The 24,709-nt window shown below is 39.8% G+C and overlaps 1 protein-coding gene across 3 annotated transcripts in view; it reads left to right on the plus strand.

Annotated features, from left to right (window-relative positions):
* ZNF704 (zinc finger protein 704) overlaps positions 1 to 24,709 on the plus strand; it is a 52,588-nt gene that overhangs the window by 18,147 nt on the left and 9,732 nt on the right. For all 3 annotated transcript variants that reach the window (XM_014060371.2, XM_014060369.2, XM_014060370.2), the window contains exons 3-6: positions 17,636 to 17,739; positions 19,398 to 19,630; positions 20,324 to 20,424; positions 22,208 to 22,469. In XM_014060371.2, coding sequence (XP_013915846.2) covers positions 17,636 to 17,739; positions 19,398 to 19,630; positions 20,324 to 20,424; positions 22,208 to 22,469 — 700 coding nt within the window. The remainder of the gene's footprint in view (positions 1 to 17,635; positions 17,740 to 19,397; positions 19,631 to 20,323; positions 20,425 to 22,207; positions 22,470 to 24,709) is intronic.

Genomic DNA, 24,709 nt, shown 5'->3' on the forward strand with positions numbered 1-24,709 from the left:
AGGTTGGTGCATTTGGGGGCGTTGATCAACACAGCTGAATGCAGGGTTTTCTTGTCCCGCGATCGACAGGACTCTCTCAGGGCCTTGGCAGTTCAGGCGTCCAGGACATGGAGGTGTTCCTTGGCTTCCCTCTCTAAATTGCTGGGTACCATGGTGTCGGCCATTGGGATTGTTCCATGGGAGCGTTTGCATTCAAGAGACCTCCAGTGGTTCCTCTTGCCTTTTCAGAGGAGACTCTTAAGCTGTTTCTTGGCCAAGGTGTGCATCCCGGCGGAGATCTCCCATTCCCTCAGGTGGTGGATGTCTCAGGCCATCACCAATGGCCAACTTTTCAAGGACCAGGATTCTTTGACTGTCACGACAGATGCCAGTCTTTTTGGCTGGGGGGTCCACCTTCAGGCCCAGGTAGCACAAGGCAAGTGGGACCAGGTGGACCGCATCCACAATATCAACTGGCTGGAGTTGAGGGTGGTTCACCTGGTTCTCCGTCACTTCCTTCCATCAGTGGCGGGTAAACGTGCTTGTGTTAACAGACAATGTGTCTGCCAAGGTGCACATAAACCGCCAGGGGGGTACCAAATCACGGTCCCTCGTGGACGAAGCCATGAAGTTGGGACTTTGGGCCGAGAGGAACTTGCTTTCTCTCACCACGGAGCATATTTTGATGAATGTGCAGACAGATTGGCTCAGCCATGAGGTTCTGGACAATTCTGAATAGCACCTGCACCCCTCGATTTTCCAGGACATTGTGGACAGATTCGACATGATGGTGATCGATCTATTCGCCACCCCCAACAACACCCAGCTCCTGCGGTTCTACTCTCGGTTCCCAGCACAACAGTCGGAGGGGGTGGATGCCTTGCGATGCAGCTGGCCACCTGGCCTTCTATACGCCTTTTCCCCATTTCCTCTTCTTCCCAGAGTAATCCAGAAAATCATTGCGGAGAAGGCCAAGGTCGTGTTGGTTCCCCCCCCCCCCCCCCCGTTGAAACACAAGTGGCACACTTTGGATGTAAGGAAGGCTCTCAAGATTTATTTGAAACGCAGGTCTGAATTTCGAAAATCTGAGATTCTCTTTGTGTCCTTCCAGCCGGCTTCCTTAGGCGATAAAGTTACCTCCCCTACCATAGGCAGGTGGTCGAGCACCTGCATTTCATTGGTTTACCAGTCCCAATCCTCACAGGTGCCGGGTAAGAAATACCATGCATTCTACAGGGAGTGTGGCCACCTCAGCGGCCTGGGCTGCTCAGGCCTCCTTGCAGGAAATTTGCAGGGCCGCGACTTGGGCCACTCCGTCGGCTTTTATCAAGAACTACAAACTGGAGTCCTTTGCATCTGCAGATGTGGCCTTTGGCCGCAGAGTGCTACAGTCAGTGGTTAGGGCTGAGACTTCACCGAACCAGTCCTAGACCCTCCCTGGGACAGGTACAGCTTTGGTACGTCCCAGCCTGGATGCTGCCTCCACCACTATGGAGAAAGGGCGTTGGTTCTTACCTGAGATGCCTCTTCTCATAGGGTGGAGGCAGCATCCATCCCCTCCCTGCACGAAACTGGTTCAAAAAGGGGCCGTTTTTGTCCTTAATTGATGATGCTATTCATGTGATTGAGTTATGTGACTGACCTCTACATTAGAAACCTCAGCAGGAATATTCATGTTGATGTCCGGATTATATGTACATAATGACTGAGACAGATGATGCACTGCGTCTGGAGTTTTTCTTCGGCAAAAGCTGAGTCTGCCTAGCAACAGGGGCATGGCTTAACAACTTTACCAGACTCAATCCTCGCGATGAGTGGATGAAGGTTAACCCAGCCTGGATGCTGCCTCCACCCTATGAGAAGAGGCGTCTCAGGTAAGAACCGACACCCTTTCTCTTACCTTTTGTGAGGAATAAATAATGGGAAATCATTAATAAAAATGGAGCTTTAGTTAAGCACATTAAGAAATGGCCTTCTACATGCATAGCAGGCAGGAAAATTGCCTAGGCTCTTGTTGTTCAAGTTGTTGTCCAAATGTCTCAACTATAGATCTTTCATTTCTGGTGCAGAAATAGAACAAGGGATTGGGAAAAGCTACTAGTTCAATGTCCATTTCAATTGCATAATTTACTATATCATATAAAGTAAGAATTCCCCTAATCTGATTTTAGTTTTCTATGTTATTTATAAACTGGCTTTCCTGTTTGGGTAAGGTGGAATACTTTTTTTAAAAAATATCTAAACTGGGCATATGAAGAATGGCAAGAATCGACAATGTGATCAGACAGCTCATTTTTTGTGATCAGACAACTCATGGTTTGTTAGAATAAAATATAATATCTGAATCAGGCATGTATTGAAGCTAATTAGGTGCAACAGTGCGATCAATGGAAAATCCCCCCCCCCCTTCCTTCTTTAGCATAGTGCAGGTAGTCATATGCTATGATGGTAATTGAATGAGGTAATTATGATTGTAAGTTTTAATAGTCATAAATCAGATCACCATATGACCAGACCTAATGTTACAACCTTGTTTAACATGGTGTCTAATTGTATACCATTAAGCAACCACATTGTTCTCTATGGCCAAGTTTTGCCAAAAAATGAAAGAAAATGTAAATTGCAGTCATGTGACCACTAGGCACTGCAAACAGCCATAAATATGGGCCAGTTGCTAATCATGCAAAATGCAGTCATGTGACCACCGGAGGTCAGAACTTTGAAATTGGGTCGTAAGTCTCGGGGCAATTTTTTGCAATTTTAATAGATTTGTATGCCGCCCAATCCCGAAGGACTCCGGGCAGCTTACATAAAAGCAATTAAAATATTTAAAAAGATTAAAAACACAGAACAATATAATTTAAAACAGAAAAACACAACATACACTCAATTATAATGGGGCTGAAGTTCAGTCAAGCTCAACAGCCCCAGGCCTGCTGGAACAGCCAGGTCTTAACAGACTTGCGGAAGGCCAAGAGAGTGGGGAGGGTCCGGATCTCAGGGGGTAGCTCGTTCCAAAGGGCTGGGGCAGCAACAGAGAAGGCTCTCCCCTGGGGAGCCGCCAGACGACATTGTGTGGCTGATGGTACCCAGAGAAGGCCCACCCTGTGCGGTCTTACTGGGCGCTGGGAGGTATGTTGCAGGAGGCGGTCGCGGAGATATCCAGGTCCTAGGCCATGTAGAGCTTTATAGGTAATAACCAGCACCTTGAAGCATGTCCGGAGACCGATGGGAAGCCAGTGCAGCTCACGGAGGATAGGTGTAACATGGGTGTACCTAGGTACACCCAGTATCACTTGCACGGCTGCATTCTGGACCAGTTGTAGTCTCCGAACACTCTTCAGGGGCAGCTCCATGTAGAGCGTGTTACAGTAGTCGAGCCTTGAGGTGACGAGGGCATAGTGATCATTTGGAGTGCCTCCCGGTCCAGGTAGGGCCGCAACTGGTGCACCAGGAGAACCTGGGCAAAAGCTCCCCTGGTCACAGCTGACAGGTGATGTTCTAATGTCAGCTGTGGATCCAGGAGAACACCCAAGTTGCGGGCCCTCTCTGAGGGGTGTAAGATTTCACCTCCCAGGATTAAAGGTGGAATATCTGGACTGTTTTGGGGGGCGCAACATCCAAAGCCACTCAGTTTTGTTGCAAGCGCAAGCTTGTTCATTCCCATCCAGACCCTGACAGCTTCCAGGCACTTCCAGGCACTGGCACATTACTTCCACTGCTTCACTGAGTTGGCACGGGGCAGACAGATACAGCTGGATATCGTCCGCATACTGGACCGAACCCTGCGGCACCCCATAATTGAGGGGCCTAGGGGTCGATCTCTGCCCTCCGACCAACACTGACTGCGTCCTGTCCGAGAGGTAGGAGGAGAACCACCGCAAAACGGTGCCTCCCACTCCCACCTCTTCTAGCCGTCTAGCCGTACCATGGTCGATGGTATCGCTGCTGAGAGGTCAAGAAGCACCAGGATAGAGGAATGCCCTCTATCCCTGGCTCGCCAGAGATCATCGGTCAGTGCGACCAAACCAGTTTCGGTGCAGTAACCAGGCCTGAAATCAGACTGAAAGGGATCTAGATAATCCGCTTCATCCAAGGTCTGCTGGAGTTGAGAAGCAACCACCTTCTCAATATCCTTCCCTAAAAATGGGAGGTTGGAGACTGGACAGTAGTTTTTAAGGACAGCCGGATCCAGAGCAGGCTTCTTAAGGAGGGGTCTCACCACTGCCTCCTTCAGAGGCTGCGGGAAGGACCCCTCTCGAAGCAAGGTGTTTATAATCCTCTGGATCCAGCCCCTAGTCACCTCTGCTGGTCGAAACCAGCCAGGAGGGACAAGGGTCCAGTAGACAAGTGGCGGTACTCATCGATCCAATGGCCTTGTCCACTTCCTCAGGAGTGGCAGGCTGGAACTCACTCCACAAAGTTTGCTCAAGAATCCCTCGGCATCTCTGCTGGCACTGTCCAAGTGGAGTCAAGGTCCGTCCGAATCTGAGCGATTTTATCCAACAGAAACTGAACAAATTCCTCCGTTCTTCCCTGTAAGGGTTCATTTTACATTTTTTACATTTTTACATTTTATTAGGATTTATAGGCCGCCCTTTTCCCTGAGGGGACTCAGGGCGGCTTACAATCGTAGGGAAGGGGGTGCAATACAAAAACAAACAATATGTGAACAAAATAAAATGATAAGACACAACTTGCATTCAACAGTCAACACTCGGGCGGGTAAATTGGAAACCTATCCCCAGGCCTGATGGGATAGCCAGGTCTTAAGGGCTATGCGGAAGGTCTGGACGGTGGTGAGGGTGCGAATCTCGACGGGGAGGTCGTTCCACAGGGTCGGAGCTGCAACAGAAAAGGCTCTCCTCCGTGTAGTCGCCAGTCGGCATTGACTGGCAGATGGGATTCGGAGGAGGCCCAGTCTGTGCGGTCTAATCGGTCGGAGGGAGGTAATCGGCAGAAGGCGGTCTCTCAAGTACCCAGATCCACTACCATGGAGTGCTTTGAAGGTGGTCATCAATACCCTGAAGCGCACCCGGAGATCAACAGGTAGCCAGTGCAGCTCGCGGAGGATGGGTGTTATGTGGGCGAACCGCGGTGCGCCCACTGTCACTCGCGCGGCTGCATTCTGAACTAACTGCAGTCGCCGGATGCACTTCAAGGGCAACCCCATGTAGAGCAACCCCTTTCAGGAGGGAGCGGGTTATCCTAAACAGGGCGGCCTGACGAGATTCTGTGGACGCAATAAGGGCAGAGAAATGCGCACATTTTGCCGCCCGTATCGCCACTAGATAAGACCTAATAAAGGTTCTTAGCAGTGTTCGGTCGGATTCGGAGTTACTAGCCCTCCACCGTCGCTCTAGGCGTCTCTTTTGGCGCTTCATCTCCCGGAGTTCCTCGGTAAACCAAGGCGCCCTCCTGGATCCACTGCCGCGGAGAGGCTGCAAAGGCGCAATCCGATCTAGAGCCCTAGTCGCCGCGGTATTCCAGGCAGCGACCAAGGACTCAGTCGAATTGTGGGCAAGGGAGTCAGGTATCTCCCCAAGCTCCGTCTGAAATCCCGAAGGGTCCATCAGGTGCCTGGGGCGGAACCATTTAATCGGCTCCACCTCCCTGCGGTGGGGGAGTAGCTTCCGAAAATCAAGCCTTAGCAGGAAGTGATCTGTCCATGACAAGGGCAAGATCTCAATCCCCTTTAATTCCAGATCACGTCTCCACTGCTCCGAGAGAAACACAAGGTCGAGTGTGTGTCCCGCCATATGAGTCGGACCCTGAATTACTTGGGTCAAGTCCATGGTTGCCATGGAAGCAATGAACTCCTGGGCCCCATCAGAGTGTTCGCCAAGAGATGGCAGGTTGAAATTCCCCAGTACTATAAGTCTGGAGAATTCAACCGCCAGTCCGGCTACTGACTCGGGGGAGTTTCTATCAGAACTTCAAAAGGTCATTAAGTGACCAGTTGTAAATCGAGGATTATATGGACTTGCATTGGGGCATTCACAAAGGATTGTGAAAATATGCTAAATATAAATTATATGTTTCTTGCTACTGAAGATATTCTGTGTATTGTTCTCCAATGGAAGCACTTTCTGTAATATGCATAGAGACTGTAGACTCATTTCTCAGAAACTGTATTGGTTGTCACTTATAAAGTTGGTGTAAAAGCAAACAGTGGCATTTTTGAAAGTGATATTCTCACGCACTCATCTACTGCTAAAAAGACGTGAGTGATTTGAAGCCTTGAAATTTCACCATTAACCTCTTAGAGGTGTGAAATTTCTTAGTGATTTATAATGACATATCACTGAAAGGGGTCATGTTGCTCATCAAGCATTATGCTCCACTCAGAGCAAAAAAAATATTACTTTTTTTTTGCCTTTTAATAAAATTTGCTAATTCGAAAGATGCCAACAGAATCCTCTTGGGTTTTTTTCTAAATGAAATGCAGAACTTTAGGTATTAAATGTGTGTCTCTGTAAAATATGTGAGTTTGTATAAAAAAGATGTATGTACACATATAAATCTTAAAATTAGAGTACTAAAGGCAGTGATGCAAAGACATTTATAGAGGTTTTAAGTACCCACATACAGTAGATGACCAGGAAGCTATTTAGCGGTTTGTGTGAATTGGTCTGATTCAAGATAGGAGGAATGTGTTTAATTTGTTTTCAAGGCTTATAGGCTACTTCACTTAGCTGACTCTGAATACTATGAAATTCCTCAGTATGTAACTGAAATTAAAACATTATGAATTGAATTTTAAAAGCATTTTTTGTATTATAACACCAATAGACGTATGCAGAAGAATAAAATAAATTCCTCCTCAGGAGGGATCATGGTAGTGAGGTACTCTACATGCCTTAATGAAACAGCCAGTGAAGGACTCCTTGGTATACTCTGAGCTTGGTTGTTTTCATGCAGACGTTTCATTACCCAAACGAGGTAAGATCATTAGCATGTAGTTTGGTTAATGAAAAGTCTGCAAGAAAACAACCAAGTTCAGAGAGCACTCATTTCAACCTTGAGCTAAAAATATTCTCCTTTTTTGATAAAATAGCCAAATTTCCATATTTCCTGAAAGTCATGTAGGAAGAGGGCATTTCAATGTCAAGCCCAATACTGTTCTATAGGAAGGGGCAGCAATTAGAAGAAATAATTCCAGGGCAGTTGGCAGTTTGATCAAAGGGGCATGTAAGGAGCCTTCCCCGCTAGATTGTATGGAGTGGACAGATGTTGCTAGGTGAAGGCAGTTCTATAAGAAAGCCTGGTCTAAACTATGCACTGCTTTAAAAAGTGACAACAGCCCCTTGATTCCTACCCCAAAGCCAAAAATCAACCAATGCAGTATAAGTGTTATGTGGCTATCACAAGATACACCCATAACTATTTGAGATCCTCTGTTCTGGGCCAGTTGTGGTTTATAAATGCTCTTTAATGGTAGCCGTACATGAAACACATTGCAATGGTTCAAGTCAAAGACTGAATAAGGTATGAATGACAGTGAATAACATTTCCTGCCCAGGAAAAGATCACAGATCTGACACAAGACAGAGCTGTGCCAAAATTCTCTTCACCAGAATTCCCTAGTACTCCTTGAGCAGAAGCTGTGACTGCAAATGAAACCTCGAGATGTGAAGCATTCTGTTTGGGGCAGTGCGGCTTCACACATGGCTAACAAGAATCATACTGGAATTAATAGGTCTTCAAACTAGAAATCTTTAATATTTCAGCCCTTGAAATAAACAGATGACATCTCATTCAGAAGCATCTGTACTCTTCCTCTTACTTCTTCAAAATCCAATTTAAGAGTATCACAGGGAAAAGCTGTCCTATGTTGATTATGAAATTGGTGGTTTATATCAGATCCACCAGATGGCACTAGAGAGTGTTTACAACTTTAATGTACAAAAGGGATTATTTCATAGAAAGAAACAAAATGCATATTTTATTATATACAATTTACGTAGTTGAATTTATTCAGTTTCATACACTGAGTTTCAAAATTATATACACACACACACACACACACACACACACACACACACACACACAAATATATATATATATATATATATATATATATATATATATATATATATATATATATATATATATATATATATATATATATATATATATATATATATATATATATATATATATATATCACAACCCCTGGTATGCCCCAATTATGGGAGGAAGCTAACTGCTTCCATTATCTTGTCAATCGTCTCGTCACAAGAGTCCATCACGACAGAAACCCAATATTTTTACTGTTGCCTTTGTTATATTTGTGTTATATTTGTGCTGATAAATAAATAAAGGGAGACTAGTATAGATCTATTTCAAGCTATTTAGCTCTCATCAGCTAGCCATACCCTTACTGGGATTCGAACCTGTGCTGTATTACATCTTAGGCAGACGTCTTAGCCATTAAGCCACTGTGGCCTAAGATGTAATACAGCACAGGTTCGAATCCCAGTAAAGGTATGGCTAGCTGATGAGAGCTAAATAGCTTGAAATAGATCTATACTAGTCTCCCTTTATTTATTTATCAGCACAAATATAACATACATACATACATACATACATTCATACATACATACATACATACATACATATCGTGTATACTTCTAGAAGAGTGAAGTTGTTTTTGGCAGCAATAAAGAGAATTGTACATAAATGTCCTTTTAAGTTTTTACACTTTTTTTCTGCTAGTCAAGCTAAGACATTCAGTGTTTGTGGAAGTAATTTGTGATTTGTTGGCGACAGCGATACAAGATCTGAAACTATTTACAACTACATTTAAAATTCTTCTTAATTATTCGTTGTTTTAAAAAAATCATGGGCAGAAGTTTTATTAGTGCTAGAAGCTTCATGTTGTAACTAGTGTATGTTGCAACTGTAGTCTTGTCAAAGTCGTCAAAAATGTTGTGGGTTTTCCATCACTGGAAGGTTTTAAAAAGAGACTGAACAGCCATCTGTCAGAAATGGTATAGGGCCGTGATGGCGAACCTATGGCATGCATGGCCCAAAGTGGCACATGAAGCCATGTTGCCTCGCAGCACGGCCTTGCCTGTTTGTCTTCTTGGTTTCTGGTGTGCATGCACAGGCGTTGATCAGCTGTCCTGTGCATGCGGCAGTGCCGAAAACCGGTGTGCGTATACACGCCAGCCAGCTGATTATGAGGTGTGCATGCATGCCAGAACCTGGAAGTTCAGCTTTTCCAGAGCGTGGTCCCTTCGTGCACACAGCAGTGCTGAAAACCAGCCTTCATGCACACAGCAGTGCTGAAAACCAGCCTGTGCATGCGCGCAGGCCAGCTGATCATCAGGCACACATGCGCTTTAGAACCTGGAATTTCAGCCTTTCGGAGTGCAGCGCTGACAAGAGCGTACGTGACATTTCTGTGCAACCTTTTTGGCACTTGGTGCGGAAAAGGTTCGACATCACTGGTATAGGGTCTCCTGCTCGAGCAAGGGATTGGACTAGAAGGCCTTCAAGGTCCCTTCCAACTCTATTATTCTATGTTCTAAAGATAGATGCATTTGGTTAGATGCTGTTTGATTTTGTGGTAATCAGACTAGGGAAGACAGGTGGAAAGTCCTCAGCACAGCTATTGAAAAGGGTGACTTTGTAAATCAGGAGTGCCTATAGCTACAGTGCAGTCCTGATTTCATGGAAGACACTTTTTCATGGACTGGGTGGGGGGGATGGTTTTGGTTTCTTTTGCTTGCTTGCTCACCTCCTACTGCTGTTTGGCCTGGTTCCTAACAGGCCATAGACTGGCACCAGTCTGTGGCCCAGAATTTAGAGATGCCTGCTTAAATCAACTGGAAGGTTGGAATGTGTTTCTAGCAATGCCACTAAAAGAGATCAAACTTTTATTTTTTGTCCAATTTTGTCCTTCGGCGGAAGGATTGGAGCAAAAGATCAACCCCTCCATTTCTAAGCATAAACCCGTTATTTTTCTAAAAGATCCCCAAATTATGCCCTTGGAATTCATTTGCAAAAAATTGTCAAATTTTAGATTTTGGTTTGAGCTAGGGAAGGTGAATTATGTCTCGGTATGGTGTCTTTCCCATTCCTATTTCCACAAATATTAAGGAAAATAAATGACAATGCCAAAATCCAGCCATTTTTTTTGCCAAATTTTACAGGTTATCTTGTGGATTTTAACAAACCCATGCAGCCAATAGATTGCCTATTTCCACTGTAAATAGATTATGAGTCCTTTATCAGGTTAGAAAATAATGAACTCATTGTTCAAGATGCCCTACTTGCATCTTGTTATGTCTAATACTTTTTAGGATAAGCTGTATAATCAAAAGCAGAGGCATATCCAAGAAGTTCACGTTGTAGAGAGAGCCAACCATAGTAAAACTTGTAAAGGAAAATATGGTTGTAAAGTTAAGTTTTGCTCTTGCCATTCCTGTCCTTATTCTCTAGCACCTGTTTTATTATGCAAGATTAGCTAGCTATGCAACAGCAAAACATCTGAAATATCTGAGCACCCATTCTGTTTTGCCTAAGTTTAAAGAATCCTTCAGATCATGATCAAATAGATGTGTCCATGTGGTCTCATAATGGGGCTGAATATATAAATGGTTCTAAATGAATATATGAAGATAATATTGAAATTATAATACTGAAATAGTTTTCCACTTCTTTCTTCCTGGATTTTTTTAAAAACTATGTAGTTTAAATCAACATTAGGATTTCTTAGTAGTTTTCATTCAAGTTCTAACCAGATTTAACTCTGGTTAGTTATTTCAAGATCAGCCAAGGAATTAAATATACAGTAGATCACAATTTCTTCCTAATTCTGTTATTTGCTTACGTCAGCCTTTGGCTTTTTAAAGAGCACTGAATTACATAATAATAATTCAGCAGGAGATTTTGAATGTAGAAGCTGCCAGAATAAAGTTTGAGTGTATCATTTCTCTTACTGAATGCTCAAGTTCCATCTGAGCAACTTCTGCTTGTTTAGTAGTTTTGTCACATAGCAACATTGAATGAGTGTTTGAAAGTCTCCAGCAACTAATATGTGTAAAAGAAAAGGAGAAGTGACAGTGCAAAGAATCCAGCTTGAATGTACTTTGAGCTAATTCTGTTCAGTTTGGGTGTGTGCAATATAAATCACACCCAAATAGAGTAAATTAGGAAAGAAATTAATTCATCCAGATACATTGGTTTAAATGACCTATGTTAACTCTGCACCAAAAGAAAACTAGACATTAGTAAATATAATATGCTTCATATATTATCCCAGAATCGTAATGCTATCAAGGGGCACAGCTCCATATTCAATGAAAGGGAAGAATGTAGATTTTTTTTCCCCTCATTACTATTTTTGTCTTGTTTCTGTCCTGATAAAATACACTAAAATACTTCTTCAAATGGAATGGACTTGCAGATATGGTACTTAATTAAATACAGTCCACTGCATCCACATGAGTAAATGTTGCATATTTTACTGGTGGTGTTTCAGATTGGTCTCTGAATAACAGTAATCAGGTTTGAAAAGGCAGGTGCTATTAAGGATGCCTGCCAAAAAACATAATACTATTTCCTAGATTAAAAACGGTGACACTTGCTAGCCAGTGTCTTATCATACTATAACTGCATTCACATTACATTATGCTGTGGCCCATTTTAATCTTGTTTGTTGAACTAGCCCTTGTGGTTATTATGTGAACTCTGCATGTAGAAGATAGAACTCCTGTTCAGTTTATTTTTCAAATAATTGGCTCCAATTCTCTATCCAATGTAATCAATGATTTAGATTTGAATCGTGACCAGACATAATTCATTCATTTAGAGAGATTTAGATTTAGATTCCTTTGCAAACACTAATTATTGATATGGAAATAAGAACAACCACCTGTGAAGAAATTCAAACTACTGTACTTGCTGTCTGTTTATACCCTCTAAATTTTCAAAAAAAACCACTGTCAAGTGTTTTGTTAAATACCTTTTGGAAGGGCTCATTCCAGTATCTAAGCCTCAGGCTTAGAGATGCCATCCTCTATTGGGACAGAAAAAATATAAATCCCCTCCTTTAATTTAAGATTATTGCTCCATTTCCACTTTTAGAAGTGTTTATATTAAATATTATTAAAATCCTAAGCACACTAAGGTGATAGAAAGTTTCATTAAACTTACTGGAGTTTGGTGATTAGTATATAGGATTTGTTTATTTATTTGTCTGTTTGTTCATTCATTCATTTCATTTCATTTCTATAGCAGCATCACAACAAATGACTCTGGGCAGTTCACAATTCAAAACATATATTACAATTAAAATTCTAAAAACATTTTAAAACAATAAAACAGTAACAAGCATCAAATATTATATTTTCCTAGTATGCAGGCTTATACTTACTTCTTGTGAAAAAAATAGATAATATTCTGCATTCCATTTGCTCTCTTTAATGATGCTGTTTGTATAAATTCTATTAAAAATTATCATTCACATTTTTAGAAATACCACTGAAGTATGCTATGTACACAGTCTATAGCCCTAAGGGGTACTTATGCCCCAGAGGCCCTCCAATAGTTGCTTGAATTGTAATTTTCAATGCATAGGAAGAATTGTTTTGATTCATTAATTTCAGTGTTTTGTTGACTCCTTGTATATAAGTGAATGCTTTCTTTAACGTCTCCTTTTCTAAAGGCAAGGACAGATAATTATTATAAAGACTTTTGCAGACTTGACTATGCCAATGGAAGATAGTCAATATTATTTGTTTGTGATAAGTTATTCATTAACCAAATTTAAGGTATACAAAGCAGTGATTTATAGCTTTGTATACATTTTAAGGGGGCAGTTTTGTGTATGAGGAGAACTGGACAGCTTTACATGGCTTCCGTGTCTAAATGTGATATCTGAAGGAAGATCTTGCCAAGATTTTCCTATCTGTCTTCAGTGTTCCCTAGTCTTAAGATCGCAACTATAAAGTGTGAAATCTAGGCATAGTGACAAGCTTTCCTTAAAAAATGTCTCTTTTTACTTTTATAGTGTTACTATTACAATGCTTTGATGTATTTGTTAAAACAATTAAGGTAATGTGGCTGTTTGCATGTAGTCTCTTTTTCTCCATCCTTTCGTTGTGGGAGTAAGCTTGGAAAGATAAATGTTCTTATTTATATTTATATTGCCAACAATACTGTGATCACACCACCAAGCAGTGTAATATGAGGGGATAATTTTGCCAAGTTGTTTTATTTGGACAAATGTACTCCACAGACATGGTAGCATAAAGAGAGATGTTATACTTCATTTTCAAGCATGAGGCTTGAAGAAATGGTGTTAGATTTCAGGAAAGGATTCAAAAGCAGCCAGCAGCAACAGTAAAATTATCTCTTTCGTGCCATTCATTATATCACAAATATCTTTTGAAAAGTGTCAGACACCTGTGCTGATGAAACCAGAAAGGGGGAAAATGTCATCTTGTGTATGTTTAATATGTGTATCATGACAGTGTACAAATGTACTAAAGTCAGCCTGTAGAGAACCTTCCTGGCTGCACAACTCTTGTTTCTTTCACACCCCACTACTTCCATCGGCATTGTGGCTAATACAGTTTGGGAATTATGTTTCCTTCTAACTCATAGACCGGACCCATTTAGTCAAATCACTTGAAGGATTTGCAGGTTTTAAATTACAATTCTCTTCATCCTTGCCCATTAACAGGCTAGGTGGAGTAGAGAAATGTTGGATTCCAATTATCTTTGGATTTTTCTCGTACGTGATTTCCTTTTATGGAACAAGGAAGGAGTCTGTGCCTATGAGAGAAAATTAAACAGTGGCATCATGAAAGTAAATAGTACAGAAAGTAAATACTTCAGAAAGTAAGTGGGAAAAGGGGAGGATTATTGACATACCTCTTACCCAGGATTCTGTAATGTTATGCTTCTGGTTTGTGTGTCCATATGCCTGAATTCAAGAACATATGAGTGAGGCCGTTTTCTATTTATGAATGCAATTCTTCCACCCAACTCTCCCATGGATGCAATAATAACCCCTCCGAAATTCTTAATAGCTCCAGGTGGGAACTTTCTATTAATTGGTCTCTCTGCAAGGAGTAGGACTAATTCTGAATTTTGACTGGCACTTAAAAGAGAGCACAGATTCCTATGTATCACATACAGTTTTAGTTACAAGTTTTTAGTTTTTGGTACTGCATTGGGCATCAGAGTTTTGTGACAGATTTAATAATGTTTCACCAGCAAATGTGTGGCATCTACAGAGGCACAGCCGGCCACAAGTAACTGAGCAGGGACTTACTGAGTTCCTGCTCATCACAGTTGCCTCTGTGGTCTTGAAGCCCAAAATGGCCCAACAGATACCAGCTGTGAATGCCTATATCAGTGTAAGTTTGAAATCCTTAACTGAGAAGCACTTGACTTTAGTGAACTGTACAATACATGTTATACAAGACTCAGTAGATAGCAGTGGCTGGACTGACTTGGATTAAGCTTGAAAGATAACAAGGTTTGGCTTTGGAATAAAAGAAATGCCAGGGCCACAGACTAAGCTGGGAAGTTGAAATACATCCCAGAAGAAGGAATCATTTCTTTACTGTATTGTTGCCAAGAAAATTCCATAGACAAGTCAGGAAGCCTTCAGGAGTTGATCCTGAAGGAGACGGTTCCTTTGTCCATGTTGTGTAAAAGCTCCATATTTGTACTTTGGTTCCCTTCTCCCTCCTTCCCTTACGTAATCTCAGTTTTCTTCAGATACAGAAAATACATTATTGTTGCTGGTGACCTAAAAAAGGATGATGGGGAGAGGAGAATAGAACAGATAGGAGACAGATATATTTCCTGCTGCAGCAGCTCTGTATGTAATCTGCTTCCTCTGCCCCCCCCCCAGCGTGTAATGAAATAATGAAATATCTTACAAGGAGGAAAAAAAACTGTTTTGAAAAAGAAAAGTAGCTGTGGCTGGAGAATGAGCTCTACGCATGTTGGGCTTCAGAGAAGCATTATGTCATTCTCATTTGCACTATTATGGGATGATCTCATGGAGGGGGGAGTTGCTGCAATTTACAGCTCTGCTATTTCAGCCCATGTGATGATCAGCATTCACTGTGCTCACCGGCAGAACAGAATGAAAGGGGGAAAGGAGAAGAAATGGCATTGTAAATTATTGAAAATCCTGAGACGTTTTAAAGAACAAATGCTGGAATGGACAGATTGACAATAACAGGAATGCGATTCACTTGCTCCTTTTTCTGTTCCTCCGGAGGGATTTTATCTCAAAGAAGAAGAAATCACTCAGGTTGATTTTTTTTCCTTTTTTTGCAGTCCCTACCAACTTTTCCCTTGCCACCTTGCCTTACCGTTCTATGATCCCCATTTAAAGACTCCTTAATTTTTTTTAAAGAGCAAAAGCATATATATTAAGCCTATTGTATAACTTGAAAACTGTGGCCATTAACCAGTGCATGTGTGCCATGATGTGTATTGTGATTGATAATTCCCAAATTGCTTATTGTTAAATTACTTACAATTAGGATACAAATCTATGAAAAACAATTTGTACTTTTAAAAGAAAACTTCCACAAGAATTGAAAAATGGAAGTTGGAATAGAAGTCAGAAGACAAAATGAAGATTGCTGAGAACTAGAAGTAAAAATTGGCAAACATGTGTATGTGTATGTGTGTGTGTATATGTGAGAGGGAGGGAGGGAGGGAGGGAGAGAGAGAGAGAGAGAGAATCCAAACCAATCAAATAGATCATCCATATCATAAATCAGGGACAAATGAACTTTTTCCAGCCAGTAATTCCCCCCTCCCTCCTTCTCCTCCTCCTCAGGAGTTTATATTAAAATAACACCTGTGGGGAAGAAATTTTAACGTTTCTTCCTTTTATTTAAATTATACAGTTAAATATAGCTTTATGGGATTTTTGTTTCAAAACTTCTGCATTTAACAGATTTTTTTTAAAGGACTTTAACAAATCCATATTACCTCTGCTATTCCCACAGAATCCCTACACTTCTCTCAGTGGCAGTCCCATGCATGAGTCTTTGTGCAAAGAAGAATGATGAGGCTATCAGTTGCAATGCCACGTGGTTGAATTATAAACATAGTGGATTTTACTATATTCATTAACGAGAATAGCAGTGGTAGAAAGAAAGGTGGCATCATAGATAGTGTACTTTAAATGAGGCACAGTTTTTGCCTTAATTTCATGAGCAATTCATATAAAATGCATTTTTGTAAAAAAAAGTAAAATAAAATATATGACGTATTGCAATACTTTAGCAAAGAACAGAAAGCACAACAAAATGTATAACCTTTTGCCTCTCCTGTCCACTGCTTAGTTTCAGGAACTGGTTATTCCTCTGTATAGCCATAAACTGTAAAATACAACTACCGTAATCCACATAATCCATAGTTCTGCCGCCCACAATAGTAGAAATTGTTGCCAAATACATGTCACAGTTTGAGACAGAGAATCTTTGGAGGTATTGCTAAACTGCCTTGTTTGGACTGCCATGTTTTGGCATGACTACCTGGCAGATTTACCTACCTTAATCTTTAACTAGACAATTTTGAAGCACATGTTGAAAGTCAGCACCGTGAGCAAATACTATCCATTGAACAGATACTGCACCAACTTGTTCTTTTGTTTGAAGCTTTTAAAGAGCAGCTAGACACCCCATGCCCCAATTGGAGTATCATTTCAGAGATATTTCTTTATCTAAACAGAGAAATAGAATGACCAATGATGGGCAAAAAATAGTGGGAGCAGGAGTGACTGACTTCCTGTTAGCTTCTTAATTGAGTTTCCTTGTGGGAATCTGACTGAATATTGGAAATTCCCTTCCCTCCTCTCCCCTCCCTTCCCTTCCTTTTCCTTCCCCAGGAAGCAGGTAAGTGGCTGCTGCTGGATGGGGGAAGGAATGAGAGATTGCAAGAGTGGCTGGGAAATTGTCCCAGAACACTGAAAATTAAGAGCATGTAACCACAGCAGTGTAGAGGCAGCCAGTATCACTGAAGCAGCCACAACGTCCCAAATTTCATTCCCTCGGGAGTCGTGGTCCCAGATTTTGGACAAATTCTGTAAGTTGGTCCATCTGAGGTAGGTTAGTTTTTAAAAAAATGTTGCCCTATAATGCACTGTTTCACCCAGTTAAAGGTCATGACAGTGAGAATTTTAGTACAATTCCTCAACTTACAACAGTTTGTTTAGAACTGTTCAGTTACAGTGGCACTGAAAAACATGGTTTATGACCTTTTTCCACACTTACGACCATTGCAGAATCCCCATGTCATGAGATCAAAATTCAGATGCTTGGCAACTGATTCATATTTATGACAATTGCACAGTCCTGGAGTAATGTTATCACCTTTTGTGACCTTATAACAAGTAAAGTCGATGGGGGAGCAGGGTTCACTTAACAACTGTACTACTAATATAACAACTGCAGTGATTCACTTAGCAAATGTGGCAAGAAAGGTCGTAAAGTGGGTCAAAATTCACTTAACACATGGTTCACTTAGCAACAGAAAGTTTGGGCTCAATTGCGGTCATAAGTCGAGGAGTACCTGTAATATATAAATTAGAATTTGGAATATTAATGGCACATTGCTTTCTAATCCCTTTTTCATTTGTTCCTGGTTTCTAATCATTTTGTTTCAGAAAATCTTCAGAAGAAGTGGACATGGATAAAGTCACGGCAGCTATGGTTCTAACTACTTTATCCACCAGCCCTTTGGTTCGCAGCCCCCCAATCCGTCCTAATGGTGAGCATGTTTTCAGGAGAGATTATGACAGAAAGGTTTGGGGAAAAGATGCACCTAGCTTCATTTTCTCTTCTGCCTGCCAGTAGGAAGACCAACCATCAGTCATTCTCCCCAATGTGGAGTGGGGTGGGGTTAGTAATTGTAAAACAGAAGTTTACACTAGAACAGGGGTGTCAAACTCAAGGCCTGCAGGCTGGATGCGGCCGACATGATGCTTAAATCTGGCCCCCGGGGCCAGCCTGGAAATAGCAAACGACTGGCCCGCGGTACCTCTGGCAGCCAAAACACAGTGCAAGGCTGTGTGTGGCTCCCCCATGCTCCATTTTCGGCCTCGATGGCCTCCTGCAGCACTCTGTCAGTCAAAATGGGGCATGGAGGGGCCACGCACGGGAGGACACACATGTGTCCCTATTTCTCCCCCCCCCAGCCTGCGGAGGAGAACTACAATGTTGATTCGACCCTCGAAGAAATCCAGAGTGACACCCCTGCACTAGAGGATTTACCCACTTGTTTAATTTTCCAACTAACAGAATGAAGATGTGGAGGGTTTCATAATGTGAAGCAGTGCCTTCCTGTTCAGTACTTCTACTCAGTACAGTCTCTTCTTCGTGCTAATGACTTGTCAATTAGGTTATTTCTGATCATAGATCTAAGGCGTTACTTTGTATGATAGAGCATGTTTTGAGATGTAGACTGGCTGATAGATTACAAGCACTGATTGAATAGGAGACAACAAAAACAAATGCTCATTGATTGCTTCTGCAAAACAATGACAGTGCTGGCAAGGAGTGACCAAGAAATCTAGCTCTCGCCTTCATAGCTGCCAGTGATCAAGAGGAGTGAGGGACTACAATTAACCCACACATAAAAACTGCAGTCACTACTTAGCATCTAGTGTTGCCAAAGCTGCAATTGAATAGGCAAAATGGTGTGGGGTTTTTTTCTCTCCCAAAGCAGGAGTGAAATTCAGCAGATTCTAGAAAACCGGTAGCAGAAAATTTGAGTAGTTAGGAGAGCTGGCAAATACCACCTCGGGTTGGCCCCAATGTCCCAAAGTAATAAAAAGTATCAAAGCTATAGCCGTGTGAAACTCCTCATCAAGCAGTGGCAAAGCTGTAATGCTCTTGGCCTAATCAGCTGTCCAGCTACAACCTTAGTGGCTTGTCAATAGGTAGATAGTCTAGAAATCAATGGGTTCCTGGCTGTAGCCTTCTTTGAGCATAGCTTGATAGAAAAATATGAGTAAGTCTTTGTTTATATCAAGTATAGTTTATTTATGCAGTTCGGAAACTCCAGTAAATATGGAACCATGTATATTCCTGGAAAATCTGTATGGTGTGTGTATGTGTATGTGTATGTGTGTGTGAGAGAGGGAGGGGGGGAGAGAGAGATGTATTTCTTATATCTTAGTAGACAATCATTTTCTTTTCAATTCATTGTATGTAATCTAGATGTCCCAGCATTCTTCCTAAATACATGTTTTTAGTTCTATTGCCCCCAATTCTCTTACTAGAAATTGTTTGTTTATTAATTTACAGTATTTATTAAATTAATTTGCCTTCCATCTTGTTTTGAAGGGACTCTGAGCGGCTTACAGCATTAAAAGCATTAATATCCAACTTGTAGTTATCTTTTTTAATGCTGTTGTTAATTTATAGAATCCTTAAATGGATCCTGGAAAGAAGGAGGATTTGTGCCTTCCAGTACCAGTAGCAGTGGGTATTGGAGCTGGAGTGCCCCAAGTGACCAATCAAACCCATCTACTCCATCACCTCCCCTTTCTGCTGACAGCTTCAAACCATTTCGATTACCATCTCAAACAGATGATGGCATTGACGAGGCTGAAACTAGCAGTCTTCTTTTTGATGAACCCATTCCTAGGAAAAGGAAGGTGAGCCTGATATTGACTGTGTCAATATTCTCTTATAGTGTTATTATACCTGTGTTTCTCAACCTTGGCAGCTTTAAGATGGGTGGACTTCAATTCCCAGAATTCTCCAGCCTGTATGTATATTGTGATATTTTATGAACAAATACCTGTGTTTACTTATGAAAGACTGCATCATATATCATTTTTATCTAAAGCCAGATGTTTTTTTGTTTCACTTTGCCTTTATTTACTCTTCATTTTTTTTAAATATATGGCAATTGTTTTAATTCTCTTAAAAGAAATATTTGTCTGAAAAGTCCTAGAGTTGCTACAGATAAATTGTTAGTAGATGAAATGTTAGGAAATTCCTGTCTGTGTTACTGTATTGTACTAAAGTCAGCTACTACTTTTCATTCTAATATGAAAACAGAGTGAACTCATTTCAGTATTCCAAATTAGCTTTGCAAGATTATTGATCAAAAGATCAATATTGTATAGTTCTGTTTATGAATCGTGAACTTAAATTGCATTCAGGTGCGCGGTTCCCAAAAGTAAATCCTCCTAAGTTTAGTAGGCCTATCTCCTTAAATGTATGTGTCCTTGAAACATTAATTTTAATTTACTTTACTATTAATATAAATATAATAATTTGAAACCCATGCTTGTTAAATGAATGCACTGTGTACAGTTTGTGCTCCCTGTTTAACTTCTCAGAACTCCATGAAAGTAATGTTTAAATGCCTTTGGAAAAACTGTGGAAAGGTACTAAGCACTGCTGTTGGCATTCAGAAACACATCCGGACTATTCATCTTGGGTGAGAAGACTACAGTTCTTTTTATTTATGAAACAATTTTTATCCCAATGTTAGCATTACTTTGAAGCGAGTTCACTAAGATTTATAACCAAATGAGCCTGTTTATAATCTAGCTATTACTTGTGGTAATCCCCTTATTTCTTTTTCAGGGGTTTGCATATAACATTGAAGTCTCTTTTATCAGTACTTTGAGCTAGGGGAAAGGAATCAGCAAGAATTCAGTTTCATATAAGCAGTGTCCTTGCTTTCTATTATGTATAAATTTGTTTCCATTAATGGGTAGACATACTCATGACAAATGACTAATGACTAATGACAAATCTTAGATTGTTTTCTTGATTTGCTAAAGAAAGTAGAATTTATTTTAAGACACAGTTTCCAATGCATGTATAAGAATCAAAACAATATTTTTCCTAACATGAAACAGAGCACTGATTTATTTTTCCTTTTTGGCCACTGTAAAGAAGGAACAGTCAAAAACTACAAACCAGCTACTTTGGGTTCATTTCATTGTGTGCCAGTGAACTAAGCTTAATTTATTAAGTTAGTAATTATTATAACTGAAGCTACTAGATCAATAACACAAATTTGATAAAATCAGAAGTTTTAGGAACATTTGGGGAATTCTTTTTGGGAAAAAAGAAACAGTTTCTCTGAAAAGGGATTCTTGTTATTTGTGGAAATAACATCTGGATGACTTACGACTGCAACAAGCTGCTGCAGATCTTTGGTTAATGTGTTTCCCCTTATCTCTCCTCCTTCTGTATGGCCATGATAAACTTAGGCAATTTTGCTTCAGTTTTAGATTGCAGCAGTTTGTTTCAGTTAGATCCAACCAATTGTGGTAAATCCTAACCATAGTTTGTTTAAGCCAATTTCCTTGAGATGAATTCAAATTACTCCAGTGAACTATACATTTTGAATACAATTCTGAAAAATGGACAATATTCTTTTTCTTTAAAAAAGAATAAGCGAATTCTTAAAAAAATAGAACAAAACCTTCCATTTTCCTCTCTCTACACCAATAGAAAAGCAAGAACTAACATGAATCCAAAGGATTTTTGGTATTTAAAAGTTCTCCTATCAATCACGATAGGAATAATTAAAAATTAAACTCACTGAACTGTGCTGTCATTTCTCATATCTTTTTCCCATTAATTCAAATCTGCATTTAATATTTTTTTTAAAAATGAGTGGGTGGGAAAAGTGAATTGAATCTCACTCATTGCATAAGCTAGGTACAATTATATGCTTTTTCTTTCTCCCAGATTTTCTCCTTTGCTTCATCAAATTGTCGTGAGAATAAAGGGAAATAATATGCTGAGGGTTTTGAAGAAAATATCAGATACAAATATGAGGAATAAATGAAATAAAGTCTCTGTCTACTTTAAATAATCTATGTTTCCAGCAGCTTAATTTATAAAATGTGAAAAATAAAATTAAGTCTTTTTTATTTCAACATTCTGTGCACATGAAGTATAAGAATATTAACTGATCAGTGGATTTCTCCTGAAGAGATAAAAGTCTTTTCTATGTAACAGTTGTAACTGTGTGTATATATCTTTCTAGTGTCCTATGTATAGAAATGCTAGTGCAAATATTCCCCAATGTGCACATGAATATATTAATTTATATATATATAATTTATATATATATAATTGGTTTTAGTGGTAAGATATTAAACAATTCTTTTTCTTTGCATAGACTCCTATTAATATATTGGAACTTCTTATTATACTGAATTTGGTACAGTATTAATAAGTTCTGACTGTCATTTCTTTAGACGTGTAGGAGAATCTGACTACAGTGACGGAGAGGAAGATTTTTACTACACAGAGATACGTCTCAACACTGACTCAGTAGCTGATGGATTAAATAGTTTATCTCCAGTTTCACCCTCTCTAGCATCTCTTCCTTTTTTTCCATCCCAAGATGGGAACAGAAGTGAACTATCATGTGCCAAAACAGATGCTAAAGGGATGACTCCTCTAAGCCGTTCAGCTCCTACCAACCTCTACCTCATTCACTCTGATCATGCTTACCAGGTGAATATTTCATTTGATTGCATTTCATTTATTTTAGTTTACTATCCATAAATTATACTAACTAGATTCAGTGGTAATAAAGTGAAATCGAGCTGTGATTGACTTGTGGTTACATTTAGGGGTTTGTTTGTTTTTTGCATCCCACCCTCTTTTTCTCTTTCTTGCTGCAAAGTTCTTGGGAAATCATTTAAAGTAGGTATCTGAAATTGCTGAACTATTTTTACACTATGATTAATAACACTAAACTAGGATTGTACTATGCGTGCAGGTCATGTGCTATTCATTCTCAAACCCTTGTTTCAGAATAATAAAGACTTCTGGTGTTGAAATAGTAGAAGAATGTGTTACTTTTTCATGTAAAGGAGGAGTGGCGAAATGGAAACACATAGTACCCCTCTGACAAAATTGTTTCATTTATTTATTGATTGATTGATTTTCCACCTTTATTATTTTTATAAACAATATGGCAAGTATACCTAATTCTCCATTTTCCTCTTATTTTTTCCACAACAACAACCTGTGAGGCAAGTTGGGTTAAGAGAGAATGACCAGCCCAAAGTCACCCAGCCGGTTTTCATGACAAAGGGGGGGACTTGAATTTTCAGTCTCTGGATTTCTAGCCGGGTCCCTTAACCACTAGGCCAAACGGGCACGCTTCTTGCCTTTAAACTAGCAATTATGTTTTGATACTAGTTTGAGCATCATAATTCATTGTATAAATTGGATTTATTTATCACATAAGCTTTGAAAGTATTTTGAAAATGGATTTAGATTTGCATTTTTTTTACAAAATTTATATTAACTTTTAAGTGTGGAAGGAATTAACATAATTTAGTATGTGGTGGCTAAACAAACCCTCAGAATCCATGGGCATTTGCAAATGTTAATCAGATAATTCATTCTTTGTAGCAATCTATATTCTAAAACACCTGCCAATATAAAAAAATGTTAGTTTCCACACCATATCTGATCATTTGTTGCATACATTGAAATGGTGATCTTTATTTAAAAAATGGAATCAAACATTTTAATTATCTCTTACAAAGGAAAACTATTCTTTATAAATGAACTGAAAACTACTTATAAAGGTTTTGAATATTTGTAATCAATATATATATACTGTATAATCTTATTTTTATGATTTATTTATTTATATTTCCTATTTCTAAACTGCCCAACTCCCTTAGAGATTAAAAATAAGCTCATTGAGCTGTGCAGTCATTTCTCATATCTTTCTCCCAATAATTCAAATCTGCATTTGAATTGCATTTACTAAAAAAAGAGATCTTTCTTAATAAAATGGCTAGTGGATGGGAAAAGTGAATTGAATCTCCATTCACTGCATATATATTATATGAAATCATAATAGTAAAAACATGAGCAGGATAAGTCCATATAAAACAACAAAAGTCATTTTTTTAATGGTAGGCCATTTAGGCTGGTGGGCCAGGAAGATGGCCTCTGCCATTGCCCCCATCCTCTGACCTATCTTTTCCCTCTCTGGCCGCACAACATGTCAGGCCCCTACTTTCCTGGCTTTTCAAAGAAGGTTAAAAATTTGGCTCTTCTGATTCACACGAGGCTCCCAGATACCTTGATGGCCCTCCTGCTGCCTTTTAACTTTTAATTTATTCTAATCCTGTTTTTATCTGTCACTTTTTAAGGTGTTTTTAATCTGGTTTTAGGCTTTCCTGTTTTTACTATGCACTACCGAGAGTCACTCTGTGAGCAGGATGGGCAGTATTTAAAGTTTGATAAATAAATAAATAAGATTTGAACTTGGCCTGCCACCACTTGGAATGGGCTTTTAGAAGTATCCAGTGTCACCACTAAAAACTTTTTTGCGTTTGTAAAGACACCCAGAGCAGGTATACATCAAATTGCATGATTCTCATGTAGTCTCTCATATAAGAAAAGACTAAAGACAGCAAATGCAATTTCTCTACATCTCTCTGCAACTATTATTATTAACATTAATTATTGAAGAATTTTTTACAGAGCACAAAAAATACAAATACGAAAAAGAAAAATGATAAATAAGTAAAAAATAAAGAAGGAAAAACAAAACAAAAATCTGTCTGCAAGAAAGAATCTGCAAACTTTGATAACTTTAAGATAGAAAATAAATAAGAGAGTATGGGGTCCTTGGTGCATTCTGAACGTGGTTGTTTGCTTGAAGATGTTGACCTGATGAGGTAAAATCATCAGTACATTAGTAACATCATCAATGGGCACTGATG

The sequence above is a fragment of the Thamnophis sirtalis genome, unplaced genomic scaffold, assembly GCF_051295495.1.
Source record: "Thamnophis sirtalis isolate CommonGarterSnake01/CBP01778 unplaced genomic scaffold, rThaSir2_p1.2 scaffold_2, whole genome shotgun sequence".
NCBI lineage: Eukaryota > Metazoa > Chordata > Lepidosauria > Squamata > Natricidae > Thamnophis > Thamnophis sirtalis.